Below are 15,290 nucleotides of genomic sequence, written 5' to 3'. Positions count from 1 at the left end.
GATGTGCGTCAAATGAGCGAGTGCCGTTGCAAGTGTAGTGGCGCCGAGTTGAAAGAGGATTGTCATCAAACGCAGGTGGCAACTCGACGAGTGGCAGTAACGTGTTTGCGACTAATTAAAAGGTGAGTTTATGCAACAGCCAACATGCGGCACTTAAAGAAATAACCCCACACATACATACACACGCGCATGTGAGTGTGGCTGAGTGCGAGCGCATGCGGAGATAGTGTCAAGATAGACGAAGCGGCGAGAAGACCGACTGCGAAGTGCATTAAATAAATGAACCCATATCTATTATTTCCATATATGTGTGTGTGTGAAATGCCGTTAAACGCTGCAGCGGCAAGTGACAGTGTGTCGAAATACGCGCTGAGTGACAGGAAAGCGCCAAACCGTTGCGTATCCCTACAAGTTACGTAGTTAGCGGAAGACAACATGTTGTAGAAGCCGAAGCTGCCGGAATAACAGACAACAGTGTGTATGTGCAACTAGGTGCAAGCATGTTATGCAGTGTTGTAACTGCAGGCTAAATATGTAGTTATTGTTGAGTGTGTGTGAAGACAAGCTGTTGCAGCTGGTGTAGTGAGTCAGCATAGCCGAAGGAAAGCGCGCTGACTTTGGTGCAAACATATGCGAGTGCAACAAACTGAAATACGAAGGAGATAGGAGACACTACGGCGGATTTGTATAAGCATTGGGGTATCCTCAGGTTTCATTATATTCAAATGGGTCGGATTGAGTAGGTTTGAGGCGTCTGGCAAAAGGATAAAGCGTAAAAAGTGCACCGAAGCTACACTTTCCGCAAAAATATAATATAAGATTCGTTACATGAATTTGATCCCGCTTGTATAGTTTGTGCGGCATCTATATGCTATATTGATTAGATCTAAAAAATTTCTTTGGAGATTGCACTGTTGCTTTAGGTTACAAGCCGAAGATATCTCTTAAAATAAAGAAGCTTTTCATTCAAGCACTTGATTTCGGTCGTTCAGTTTGTATGGCAACTATATAGGATAGTGGTCCGATTTCAGCGGTTCTGAAAAATAAGAAGCTTCTTGGTGAGAAAAGGACATGTGTAAGCTTTCAGGCCGATATCTCAACTGAAGGATTAGTTCGGGTATATAAAGTCAGACAGAGGAACAGACAGCAATATGAATTATCCGTAAAGATTTGCAACAACGTTGAGGCCAGATTTAGAGAACTAATGTAAAAACCTTCCTTTACGAACCACCCTACGAAATATATATTTTCTTATACTTGAGAGTGTATGTGTTCATAAACGCAAGTTTCGCATTAAATTGTCTACGCATCCGGCCAGTAGTTGCGCATACGCGCTGGTGTACCAACACCATCAACTGGCAACCGTTCGGAGCGGCGCGGTAAGCTGTGACACTGCAATTGTGGAAGGTACTGCATAATGTATGCAACATTTACTGTTCAACTTGACCCAAATATTTGAAATAGTTGTTGTGCTTGTGTGTGTTTGCAGAGGTAAATGCGGTCCTTACGGATATTCAGCACATGTATGCATTTATTGCTGACTGCCTTTGTTGAATTTACACTAAATTATGTAAAACAGCGCACTGCTGACGTTTGACTAAGGCAACAATGGATGGGCGAATGGGCGGCTGGGCGGCAGCGGCACAACAATGCGTACGAAGCGTTTAATTTTAAGAAATTATCATAAGCAGGGCGTCGTACATTTAATGTGTCTCGGTCGCTGGTTGTGGAATGCGTGGCGAAATTTGCTTGCACTTGTGTTTGTTGCACTTGTTGTTGTATGCTCAGTATTTAGGTTAAAATTTTTAATAAACCAAGTTAACAAGCTGCAGCGTTGAGGTGAGCTGAGGAGCATTGGTAGTGTGCAAGACATAACTATGTAGCCAACGACCGTCAGTTGCTGGTGTGGCAAGAGCAAACGCGTTCGAGGAGCAGCAAAACATGAAAGTGCTTGCTTTCGCATGGCAGCGACGTCTACTTGTTCTATTTGTAGCGCTCTTCTGCCGCTCTAGGTCATGCTTGTCCTTGGCCGCTTAGCTGCACGCTTGAATAGCCGGTGCCACCCGAGATGCCAGCTGCTACAAGCACGAGTGTACAAGTGCCACAGCTAATTTTAAATATAGGTGAGTGGGTAAATGTTGCAGCGGCGGTAGAGCAGCGCTGGTTATTGCTGGTGAGTCTGGGAAGGAGCTCACTGAAGTCTAGCAAAATATGAAGCAACGCAAAGAAAGTGAAAGTAAAAGCAAAAGTAAGCATCACTTGTGTTGTGGCAACGTCAGAGTCCACAAGACTCGCCTTGTCTAACACACCAACACTCATGCACTTCATTAGTGTAAACAGTGCAATGAAATTCACTTTTTGGTCCAGTCACCGTCCGGCGTACCTGTTGGCTCAGCGCTGCTGGTTGTTAGCTGCTGGCCATAGCATTACTTCTTTATACATCTCAAGTATTGTAAGACATGGCTACAATGGCAGGCGAAAACACACACATACACTGGTGTATTTTTGTGCATTTCGCTTTCTTCCTGCCATAATCGTAGTCGGATGTGGAAAGCGCTGTAATTGAAAATAATGAGGGTACTTGTAAACACTGCTCAACTTGTAAATTGTTTTGGCCACTTCTTTCAACTTCTTTTTTCGAATTTTGCTTTGCCTTTTGTTTATTTGTTTACTAAGTTATTGTCAATTTGTATTTTCGTTTCCGTTGCGCTCGTGCTGATCGTTGTGGCAGTTAAATTTGCTTGAATAATGGGCAAATGTGTGCTTCCGGTGTTGAAATTAAATTTATGACGACTTTCAGGCCCGTTGCTGAGGCTGGAGCGTACTCGATGTGTTGGCTTTAAATCTCTTGTTTAGGTATTATGGGTATTAATTAATTTTAAAGTTATGAAAATATTTTTGATAGGGAGTGAGGCTGTCAGTTAAGGAGAATTACTTCATTCTGACTTGGCAGAAAATCTTTTACAAATTACAAGTAGAAGCGCCATTTTATCATACTAACTTGGTTTTAGTATAGATGGAATATAAATCTTATCGTCTTATATTAAATGAAGAAAAATTCAACTAATGTTCTACATATTAATAGACGACTGTAGCAACTTGCATCTTGCGCGATATATACAAGTGACTTTAGAAAGATAAGAATTTGTACTAAAAAAATTATTTGACAGTTTTGTGATTATTTGATTCATTGTCAGTATACAAACAAGGTCTACGCTTAGGTAGGCCAATTGTAGTAAATATTAATATAATTTCGATGGCCAAGGAGTTTGGCATTTCACAAAAAACAGTTTAGAACCGTTTAACTAAGGTTGAGTACAAGAATCTCGCTGTATGGGAGTTAACGCGAAGCAAACCTACTGAATTTCTGAACCGGTGAAGCTGGTGATTAAAAGAAGATCACTTATGACAACGGCATATGAAAACGGTTGTGGTCGAATAGTAGAGACGGTGCAAACGATGGCGAAGCCAGGACTGGCAGACTATCCGGAAGGTTGTGTGTGCTTTATGGAGTTGATGGTGAACCATCTATTGGCTTCCCAAAGCCAAAATTTTATTTAACAATTTTATTGTCGAAAGTAAGCAATCGCCCCGAAGCGGAAAGCCTTAGACCAATAGAAGGGGAAACTCCGGGGTTTGGTTACAATGTGTCTATAGCATAATGTGATGACTACTCCTATCTAAGCAAAATTATATTGCTGATGGAAACTTCTCCCCGAGCGAACATCAACTAGTATAAATCGACTGCCCAGTTTTTTGTCCATAGGGATGAGGGTACCAAAGAGAGTGGTATTATGAAATTATATTTTAATTAGCTCAATAAATGATTCAATTTAATACAAAAATAATGGTCTTAGGTCGAGGTCCTAGATCTCTCCAAGCCGAATTTTGTAAAGACCATCCAAAATCAGTTGTTGTTCCGGAAACTATTGATACTGTGCGTAAATTGATATGTCCTATCGTCAGATTGATACAACTATGAGTATTAGTGATACTAGCAAACATTTAATATTGTATAAACATTTGATTGTAAAAAAATATGTTCACGTTGGATCTCACAGAGTTTGGCTCGTGTCGATTGATAACAAAATACGATACGAAGGCGATGTTTCGAAACACGACTGTAACATCGTGGCTGGTAATGAACCGAAGATTTACGCGTATAAGTCCGATTGTAAAAAGCAGTCGACAATATGGATGTTTCAAGATGATCCCAATCCAACAAAAGTAATATCTGGGCAAAGCACTTCCAGGCAAATGGTCGCCTATTTTTGTTTTTTATTGGACATGCCGCAACCTTGCGACTGGAATAACGCAGAACAGTAAATTCTGAGTAGTATTCAACCATTTGTTTGCCAGCTATCTTTCAAGTAATGATGAAAACCAATCGCCGAAAACGGCGTGTCTTCAACACGACAATGCTAGCTCTCACACATCGATTGAAACAACTGCATTTTTGAGCAGTCAAAACATCGATTTGATGACACATTCTCCGAGTAGTCCTAAATTGGCACCGAATGACTGCTTTTACTGTCGTTCGTAAAAAATAAAATAAGAAGATGAGGTTTTTCGACACATGAAGGGGCGGTTAGTGCGCTCAAAAGGCATGTTTTGGAGATACCTCAAAAGTGCTTCGACAATTGATCCTGTTGCAGGCAAAAGGGTAAAGAGATTACTGATTGTTCAGATTAGTGTTGCACGATATATAAAATGATTCTCAGTTTGTTAATCGACAGTATCGTTAAGGAAGAGTATATTAAATATCAAAAGATTCTGAGACGCTTTTCTTTATTTTAATACAATTCTTCGACATTGTGGCCGGTTGTGTTAGATGCCGGATTACAAAGCCATACAAGCTGTGCAGGAGTTTTATTTTCAGGCATAGAGACAGTCTTTTTTTGACCATTAAAAGGGGAATCAATATGTATCATCAGCCGATCAAGTATTTCTGCAACAATTTTCTAAGATTTTACTGAGCTGATGAATAACTAATCAGTTGTAGACTTTCCAGATCTAAAGCAATAATATTGTTTATGCCAGACTATTGTTCTTTGGTGTATTTTAGCAGAGCATATTTGGTTTATTGTTTTTAAATTCGGCCAAATATTTTATCGTTAATGTTGATATTCATTAATCTATCTCTACTGTGTTTGGATGATTCTGGCAGAAAACCATGGCCTTGCTGTTATTTAACCGCCATATAGAATTTTTGAAGATTTATAAGGTACTTATTTCATTGTTTTGGATTTTACACATGAGATTGCTGGCGTCTCTACACATAAGATATCCTTAGAGTGTGACAAAATGGAAAACTGCGGAGCTCATACTATCTGAAGTGTGGATTGTCTCATGATGTAGACATGACAGACGGCATGATTGCTTCTATCATGACTTCCTTTGCTGATACTAACTATGCTACACTAAATGTATTCTACAAATCATAAGTTGCCTCAAGTACCAAAACATGAAGCCAACTTAAAATTATCAGAAAAAAAGGGTTTAGTGATTCTATTATGATTTCGATATTATCGCTTTAATGAATAATTTACGAAATTTGTTGTTCCATGCAAGAACACACCTATTATTTGAGAATTAAATCATCATAATTACTCATGCAGCATCAGAAAAAGGTAAACCAATATTTGCTTAATACGCCGAATAAATTTTACTAGTAAACTAATCAAATAAATTTTCACATAAAATATTTCAATCGATTTTGCGGTTCGCCAATGCAATGTTAGCAATTCTCCTGGATAAATTGCGCGTTAATTCAATTAAAATACAGCGCTGGCGCAAAGGAACTCATACAAGCCGTTAGATGTGTTTTCCTAGTATATATATGAGCATTTGACATAGTAACGGTAAATATATATGTTCTTACCTGGATGACAGGAAGGCTTTGAAGGTGCCCAATAAGCCGGCGCGGCGCCCCTGCCGATAGCAGGCGAAGTCAGCGCCCCGTATGCCCTGCAGATCGCCGACGTAAGGCTCGTTGAGTGCCGCTACGCGAAGCTGTTCAAAGTAAATAACGGCAAAGGAAGAGTTAGATGCTGAATATTTAATAAAACAAAATTTCTATATTTCTGTGCAAATGAGTGTTTGTTTGCTAAATTCGCTTGAATAGCACACAAGTGCCGCGCGCTTGCAATTACATAACGCCAATTTGAGCGCGGGTCAATTCATTGGCTTTGCTTGCATTTTTTGCGCCATTTGCCAATCAATTATTTAGCCAACAGTGCATCATTTATAATGTGTGTGCATAGTTGAGTGGACTAAGTGACTATGCATGTTTAACTGCCTGTTGACATGTTCATTTGCATATTTACAGTTGCGCGCACACACACACATAGGCGTACACGCGTATGCCCACGTGTGTGCTTGTAGTGGTGAGGCAATGCACTATTTGCTTTATAATTTTTTACTTGAATTTATATAGACTGCACGAGCAATAAAATGAAATCTCAAATACAAAAAACGAAAGTATTAAAAATAAATATGTGTGTTTGTTAATTGCGCAGTTAATTGTCCGCTAGAAAATGGCGAATGCGTGAAGCGAAACCGCGGTCCACATAATTATGCTCATTTGTCAAGCAATTAAAACTATGCCAACGCGCAGAAAATGAAAACAAAACGCAATTAAATTAATCTGCAACTCGTGTGAATGCAAATCATAACAAAAAATTGGATGAAAATGGGGAAAAGTATGGTGAAATGGAGTAAAAAATATGTTTGGCAAAAAGTGGCCTACAAATCATAAAATGCAATTAATGTTGTTAAATGATGATATGTACACTCTGAACTTTGATTGTTGTCGGTCTGTTTCACTGTTTCACTGTTTTTCTGTTGTTGTGTTTTTTTGTTTTGGGATTTTTTTCGGTGTGGGATTAATTTTTAGAACTCACCATGCGTGGATACCACTGTGCGGTCGGGTCGGCAGGGAATGTCGATTTTTGCGTGGTTATGATTTTGTTATTTTGCGATTTAAATATGTACATAAATAAATGCGCCGCAGAGCGACCCGAAGCACCCGAGAGCGTAGCATTTAAATTGATTGTTAATTATTTTTTAATGAATTTGCGGTTGTTTCGTTTCATTTTGAAAAGAGAAGAATTTCATTATTAGATAATTGTAATTAGCTTTCATTTAAATAAGCAAATTTCATTTAATTTTCATTTTTCGGAAATATAACAAAAACTACAACAACAAAGTGTGCAACATTTAAACAATTTGAAGGAACAACAATTACGATTAAAATGTGAAAAGCCAAACATTGAAACCATGGCGAAGTATAAAGTTTTCAGAGAGCTAAAAAGCAAGCAAATTTAAAATAAATATAAATAAGTAAAGGAAGTTGTGAATAAAGCAGAATTAGGGAAAGTTATAAAAAAGCTCTCCTGTAAAAATATGAAGCATTTTGTAGTATTATTAAGCAGTGTGATTTATGTGCTTGTGTGTTTTATATGAAATCACTGAAAATATTAATGTTTCCTAGCATAAATAGAAGTAAAAACTATTGTGGTTTGAAAAAAATCAGTTTTTAAGTTGCCTTAAGCTTTGTGGTGCTTTGGAAAGCCTTCTAATTCGCTTTGTGTAAACGTAATCGTATTTTCCGAGAGAAAAGGCATGCAAATAGGAAGTGTGTATGTATGTATGAGTATATGCATAAGTAATGCTGCTAATACCTTCTTAATAATTCTTCTGCTCATGTGCTTAAATGTTTTCTATTTCTCTTTCAATAGAATACAATTTATGAAAAAAAAATAAATTTATTTTATGAATTCATGTATAACTTGAGTGTATTCGTTAAATGTTAATCCAAGAACTCCATTAAGCACTGGGAAAAAAATAAAATCGGATTTTCACAGAATCAGGTTCATGATTTTATACTGTTGTTCGCATAAACCTTTTTATTGTACTAATTTTTAACAGCGATTCAATAAAAATCTTGTAAAGGTTTAAAAACTGCAAACAAGTGGCTATTTTGGCACCTTTTCTCACCAGATGACATTTCATTCATTGTTACTTCTGGCCTTTCCTTCATACAGATTTTAATGCTGGTGAGAGAGTAAACGATTGCTATGTTATATCGAAAGTCTTATACAGAAAGCTGAGTGCAGGCATGCAGCCTCTTCGCTGAGTAAATGCACGATTTTTCGTATTGTGTGAAGCTACGTTTTTCACCGAAAGCTACTAGAAGAGTCGATTTTAATCGAATTTTCATAAATTTCTTCTCGATTTTTGTGTAAATTCAATTTGGTTCCCTAATTATGGTTCTATTCAGATGGGCTCAAGCATTGGCCAGTGTATCAACTTTCTTTTTCTCGAATGAGTTTTAATGGAGTAGTGAAAATATAAACATTTTCGAACATACAAGTATAACATATTTTATATTATTTCTTTCAATCATATTCAGAATTGTCATTCTGTTGATGCTGTCTGAATTCGGGAAACAGATTAAGTAAGAAATCTTGGAATTATTTAAAAAATATTTCCATGTACAGAAAGACCTCTCTCTCGGTTTTTATTTTGCCGTTCCAACCTGGTACACGAAAGGTCTTCTTCTGAGCTTAAACGATTATATCCGCTTGCAAGTAAAAAAAATGTATTTTCTTGCGAAAACGACAAATAAATGTAATAAAAATGCATTTACGATTCTTTTGGCTATATGAACATAGGTAATAATCAAAACACTGGTCAAAACTTTAATTAAAAAAAAATATCAAGATATCTCCCAAGAAAGAATAGTTTTCTGTGAAAAATCGATCTTCAAAGTGACTTAAAAGCACATAATTATTACTAAAACTTATTCTTTCGATCATTATCGACAATTATATCTATGAAGGACGAGTAAAAATTTCAAGTCAGCGGTCGAGCAATTTCTGAGAAACTTTCTCACCGAAAGTTGGATTTATTGAAATTCACAAGTGGATTAAGGTGCTAGTGAAAGTATTATATTAGAGCAAAACTGAAAAGTGGGTTTCGAAAAGATGTTTATATGAACAATTTATTACTTTCTTTGTGAAGTTTATATAATCTCGCAATATATTCCACAGACTACGATAGTTTGTTGGCTTGATTTTTGTAAATAAAAGTAGCATCGGTTGATTCCTTGTTAAAATCAATTCAAATTCTTACAAAAACACAGCACAATTTACATTTAAATGCATAAATTTAAGAATTGAACAGCAACAACAAATTAAATGTTCTCCAGCAAGCTTAAATATCCTTAAATGCTCACATGCACATGGACACACACTCGCCCGCATATGTATGTTTGGTTGATTTACATATTTATGTAATCAATCAAAAGCGCAATTGTTGTAATTAAAATCTTGTTTACGCATTTAATTTGCTGTCAGTTTGTGACACGAATTATTTAAATGTACAAGCAAATATGTAAATAAATATGCTCATAATTTTCGCGTCATTACGCATAGCTGCCAGCATAAGGGCAACTACAATGCACGAACGCGCACATATACATAGCACATTCCAACGCATGTAAGCTTGTAGTAAATCATAATTGAAAGCGATTTGTCAATTGGTAAGCTGCTGAGTTATGAAACTATATGTGGCGTTGTGTCCAGCGGGCTTATGAAAATATTATTTTTATCTTGCTACATAAATAACGTGGCATCTCTCGAGGGCTACTAATCAATCTAACTGGCGCTGTGCTGTCAGAAATAACAGTTGCAGGTGTCCCAACGGCAAGTGGCCAGTTGCGCGCTGCTGGAGATGTTGTTGCAAGCAAACGCCAGGGAAATGAAACAAGAAAGAAGCAAATAAATAACAAATGCTCATGACAAGCAGCGAAAGCTTGTAACGCGGCATTATTGCGAAAATAACTGATTATTTCGTACCCCCAACCAGCTCGAAGACAAATGCCGAATATGTTGCGTAGACGTCATCTACGCCCACAAGCGGGTTGTGTAGGTGTGAGTGGCGCAAAGATGGCCAAATGGTCAAATAACTCTATCGGCACTTGTGTAAATATTTATTTGTGGGTTTTATATACATATTTATGAGCATGCAGAATATCTACATGCATGTGAATACAAAGTATGAAGTAGCTGCAGCGTGTGAGTGTGTGCTGCTCGGCGGTGGCGTACAGCTGAAACATTTGATTTATATGCGATGAATATTGTGAAATATGTCAAATGCCATCTTGATTGAAATTGTCAATTTTTTCGCCGCTAACGGCAGATTGGCGCACAATAAAACTGCTGAGTACCGGAAATAAATATGCGAGCACAGTTGCAAATGGATTATATTGAAATAAATATGTGCGAATAAAGACAGGTATCGAAAATGTTGCACTGACTGGGTTTTCGAAAGTCCCGCATTTACTCTAAGTGAATAATTTTGTAGAAAAGATGAAAAAATAAACTTTGCTTAAACAAATAGGCTTTTGGTGAGTTTTAGTAGCGTAACTTTTATGATTTAAAATTTATAAATTTCTTGCGACTTAGCTAAGCTTTGATATTAGCTTTCACGTTGCAGACTTAGCACCTTTAGACAGCTATCGTACTTCTATGCTTAAGCACATGCGTTTCAATGTAATATTATGCCGTTTGCCAAACAAACTGAACTGACTCTGACGTTATGACCTTACATTACGAGTCTTTTGAAATGCATAAAGTGTGTGCGCTATGCGTGTGGTGAATTATGTCAGTGAATGACTCTCATTTTTCCACAAGTTTTTTCGGTCCGAAACATTACAACAAGGCTGAGTGTCAAAGCGCGTGCGTGAATACGTAACGCGATTGCGACAGTGACATGCAATACACAGCTTATACATATTCCATTTGAATATTATTTTTAGTGGCGATAGCTGGCATTACAATGGAATGGAAAATACAAAATGAATCTGTTCTGAGTGGCGCTAAAAATAATGGCAGCTTGTAGCGCGGCCTCTGTACTGCACACACACTCACACACATACACCCAGTAGCACCTTAAGCACACCATCACATGTGCATGTATGCGTTTGTGAACGCATAAAGAAATAAACTTAAAATGTCTACGCATTTTATTTACGATGACGGTTAAAATCGCAACATACCCGGCGTATACGTAACGCCGTCAAGTCGCACGCATGGAATATCGTTTTATTCGAAAATTTACGCTTTGGATGTGCAAATCCGTAAGAAAATTGTAAAAATTGCGTGGCGCGAGGCAAACAGCATAAAAATGAAAGGAGCTGGCAAACAAACGGTATTGCTATAATGCTTTATTATAAGTGTAGAATAACGGTATACTTGACACATAGATGATGTTCACGCACTTTTGAACGCGTTTAAATTTCAGCCAAGGCGCACACACTTTTTATGTTCTTATGTAGGTAATATATTCCAAGCGTTTAAGTGCAAATGTCATTGCGACGTGATTTGACTTTTTCGCATTTCTTGTTTGCTTATGGGGACTTGAATGAGGGTGTTATTAATTTCATAAAGTCTATGTCTGCTTAATTCGTAAACGTCTTAGAATTTTATAATTTAAAGGTGGATTAGAGATTTTTATATCATTTAAGGGGCACACCTAGTTTGATATTAAAAATAAAAAATTTTTTTGGATTTCCATTCTATTTATTTTTATCAAATATGCTATAAAATTCATTTTTTATAAGATTCTTTGAGATTACATTATCTAAATACTTTATATTTTTTTCTCAATATTTCTGCAATCTATTTTCTCATAAAAGCCTCAGATTAAATTCGTGCTAGCAAGTCAACTCCACTTCTAGAGCAATATACATTAGATCATCTCACAATTGTATGTATTTCAAAAGTCTTGTTTACCCGAAGGTGATTTTGGCGATCTTAACTATCTAGATAAAGCTTTTAAATGTTCATCTCTTTTCTTATTCATCTTTTCAACACTTTTAAAGCGAAATTTCAGGAGAATCAAAATCGTCCATAAATCCCCCAACACCATATATCACACTCTGCGCTATTAAATCGCTCTCGGTGGCATCATTTAAAATAAATAGAGCTTTTTATGTCATCAGCTTCACCGATAACACCGCTGACACCGCTCCACCAGCGGCAACCAAATTTTGCAGGCACTAAAAAAATCATTTTAATTTGATTCGCACAGCATTTATTGCTTAATACCGTTGAGTGACAATCGACACGAGCGTTTAACTAAAGAGCGCCAAGTGGAATACGAACGATACATACACATATACACATGGATACATATACATATATACACACATAGGGGTATGGGAACGACTGCACCTGCGAAAAAATGCGAAAGCGCACAACGCCACAAAAACAACGAATAATAAAGAGCATAAAAATCGCAAGCATTGGCTGTAACAAATGCATAAAAAGGCCATAACAGGAATTAAATAAAATCAACGGAAAATGACATTACATGAAACGTATAAAAGCAGATGCAGCGAAAGCGGAGAACGCAATGCAAATAAAAATTCCGTTGACATAACGTTCGACCTTTTAAGCGGCCTGCAGGTGCAGTATGTGTAGGCGTGTGCGTGTTCGTGAATTTCCATTAAAAGGTATGCAGTTAACGGCAACTAGCGTGTGTAGGTGTTGGTAACAGCTACCAATAGAGTTATGTGTGTGTGTGTGCGAGAGCGGAAACGACAACGCGCGATAACTATATGGCAAATAAAATTATATGTTACTCATACGACGTGGTGTCTCTCATATGCACAAAGAATGGCTGAAAAAATTGTTGGTTATTGGCATGCAAGCTGCTGTGTACTAAATTCACATCAATTTATGACATCGAAAGTGTTGTGCATATGTGATTTGCGTTAAAAATAATAATTTGTGTATATGTGTGAGTGTGCACGAAATTTATTTGCCTGAGCTTCAAGATGCTGCTGAATATTATGGTTTACTGAAGCATTTTAGTGCTATATATGTGTTAAAATGTTATCTAGCGCCACACTTACATGCAAAATAAGCCGTAATAGCAACAAAAATAAACAACAACAGCAATTACTACTGCTTAAAAAACAACAAAGTTTAGCAAATTTAACTTTTTAAATATTTTTTAATTAATTGCATTCAGCTCACGTAGTTCATATTTACCGTTTCATACTCTGGCGCCGTTGTAAACTGCGTTTGTCGTGGGATTTAGCAGAGAATATTATTAATATACAATTTTTTCAACATTATTAACTCAGTTTAGCATTCATAGTGTTTCATTACGAATTATGCTAAGTGTTGTTGTACGTTTTACAATGTAAATCGAGGCCAATGTGTTGTGAAAAATGTGAGTTTTTCGTAGTTTTGAACTAAATTTCGTGTTTTGAATTTATTTCTGATTTGTTTTATATGTGCTTGGCTTTGTTTTTGTTGCTGTTGTTGTTTACTTTTTGTGTTGTTGCATACTATTATGGTGTACAAATGTATTATGCAGTATTTCCATTGAAATGCTAAATGAATTTCACAAAACTCTACATTTACTAATTAAATTTGTAACCAAATAAAATCCAAATTCAGAAAATTCTCATTAAGAAATTTACATTCGAAAACCGAAAGGTTGCAGCAAGCTAAAAGCTATGAGTTTTTATTTTAATTTTGTTAAAGCATTTTTCGGTAAAATTTGAAAATAGAAAGAAAAAGATAAAAACTGAAGAAATGGCTTAGGAATTGAAGTTGAAAAAAAAATCTTCTCTAAAAAAAATTTCGAGTTTTGAACGAAAGTGAAAGAAGTAGTGCTATTTCCTCATATAAACTTGTAGTAACATAGTATGCGTCTATATATAATCGGTACACATGAGTATATATGATCTTTCAGTTCCAAAATATAAAATAAGCAAGCTCAACTCTCAATTTTAGTCAAAAAGGTTGATACTGTGTTAATAAAGTAAAAAAGTGATTTGAGTGAGCGGCGAGAGAAATCGAATGGCACTCATGTTCGTAATATTTGAATGTGTGTTCACAAGCAATGAAAGGATAGACATAAAAGTAGGAATAGACACCAGAAAAACACGCACGAAAAAGAACTCGACCAGTGAAAGCTGGTGAAAGGAGTAAGCTCAATACGTTTGATGGCTTGATTGGGTTAAGAAGTGAGCCTTCAGTAAAGGATAATGGTTTTGTTAGACATGAGCGGCGAGTGTTTGCACAGCAGTGTAGGTAAAACAATGACAATATGTATGTAAGTGGCTTGATTGGATTTATAAGCAACACACACATGCACATATTTGCGCACACCGCCGGGCGCGTGTGTTTGTTTTGTCTCCAGCCAAACATTTGAGGTGAATAAATTTTGCATTGAATTAAATTGCCCGAACTCAAATTGAGCGCAAACAAGTTGGAATTTGGTTTCAACACCATTTTTACCCACTTAACAATGTTTCTAGATAGGGACAACCTCAACTCTTCGCTGCACTTGACTGCTGCGGAGATGAGTTCAAATGCGTTTGCATGTGTGTGTAGGGAAAAAAGCTAGCAGTTTGTCTGCTGCCCAATTTTTGCCTTCGCTCTTATGAGATTTAGCGTTTACACCCAACTGTGACCTCGATTGGGTAGGTTTCCCAGTCATATAATATATCTACTTATGGTACACACATATATATGTATATGTATATGCATATATTTATGACCGTATGTGTACCTAGAGCTCTGGTATCTAAGCTTTTGGTTTCATTTCCAATATTGCTACTTTTTTCGAATAACTTCCGTCACCAGTATCTTTTTTTGTGAGACGCTCTAGTCAAATTAATGGCCCCTTGAGTATCAGCGTGTACGCACCAAAATCCAAACAAAGTAATTTGTTAGATAATTGGTATAAAAAGGTGCTTGTTTAAAAAAAAGTTTCAATATATTTTTATTAATTTTTTTCACTTACTTTTCTGTGCATTTCATTTAAATAAAGAAAAATGGAACAAATTTAATAATAACCTAGTTATTGCTTAATTCGCCTGTAAGAATGTTAATAATAATGATTTACTCGAATTTCGAAAATTGGATATAATTATTCATTTAATATTTCAGATACTGCTCAAAAGCTTTTCTCGGAATGGTCTCGAGCTCAGCGACGCATTATCTAACCACTCAAAAAAATGTAAGTGATTTTGTATTTTTATTGCTTTTAATTAAAATTTACTTTTTTTAATAGTAAAATTCATGTATATTTGCTTAAGTACTCGATATTGCTTATAACCTATGTGAGCCATTAGCGCTATGAGATTTGATGAGCGGAAATGTTTAAGTGGCAATTTTAATGGATTTTTTCATTTCACCTCATTCTGAAAATCAGTCACTTGTGCACTTTACCCGCCCAGTGGGCTTAGCTTGTAGCTGAACTCG

At 36.5% G+C, this 15,290-nt stretch overlaps 1 protein-coding gene across 22 annotated transcripts in view; it reads right to left on the bottom strand.

Moving 5' to 3' along the window:
• LOC105232701 (collagen alpha-3(IX) chain) overlaps positions 1–15,290 on the bottom strand; it is a 382,089-nt gene that overhangs the window by 22,929 nt on the left and 343,870 nt on the right. For 14 of the 22 annotated variants that reach the window (XM_049457510.1, XM_049457513.1, XM_049457505.1 and 11 more), the window contains 3 exons: positions 13,062–13,088; positions 6,903–6,917; positions 5,882–6,012 (listed from right to left, as the gene is read on the bottom strand). In XM_049457510.1, coding sequence (XP_049313467.1) covers positions 5,882–6,012; positions 6,903–6,917; positions 13,062–13,088 — 173 coding nt within the window. The remainder of the gene's footprint in view (positions 1–5,881; positions 6,013–6,902; positions 6,918–13,061; positions 13,089–15,290) is intronic. The other 8 variants (XM_049457509.1, XM_049457519.1, XM_029552943.2 and 5 more) reach the window with 2 other exon arrangements.

The sequence above is a fragment of the Bactrocera dorsalis genome, chromosome 5, assembly GCF_023373825.1.
Source record: "Bactrocera dorsalis isolate Fly_Bdor chromosome 5, ASM2337382v1, whole genome shotgun sequence".
Classification (NCBI taxonomy): Eukaryota; Metazoa; Arthropoda; class Insecta; order Diptera; family Tephritidae; genus Bactrocera; species Bactrocera dorsalis.
Note: the sequence above shows the minus strand (reverse complement) of the source record. Positions and strands in the feature narration are given on the sequence as shown.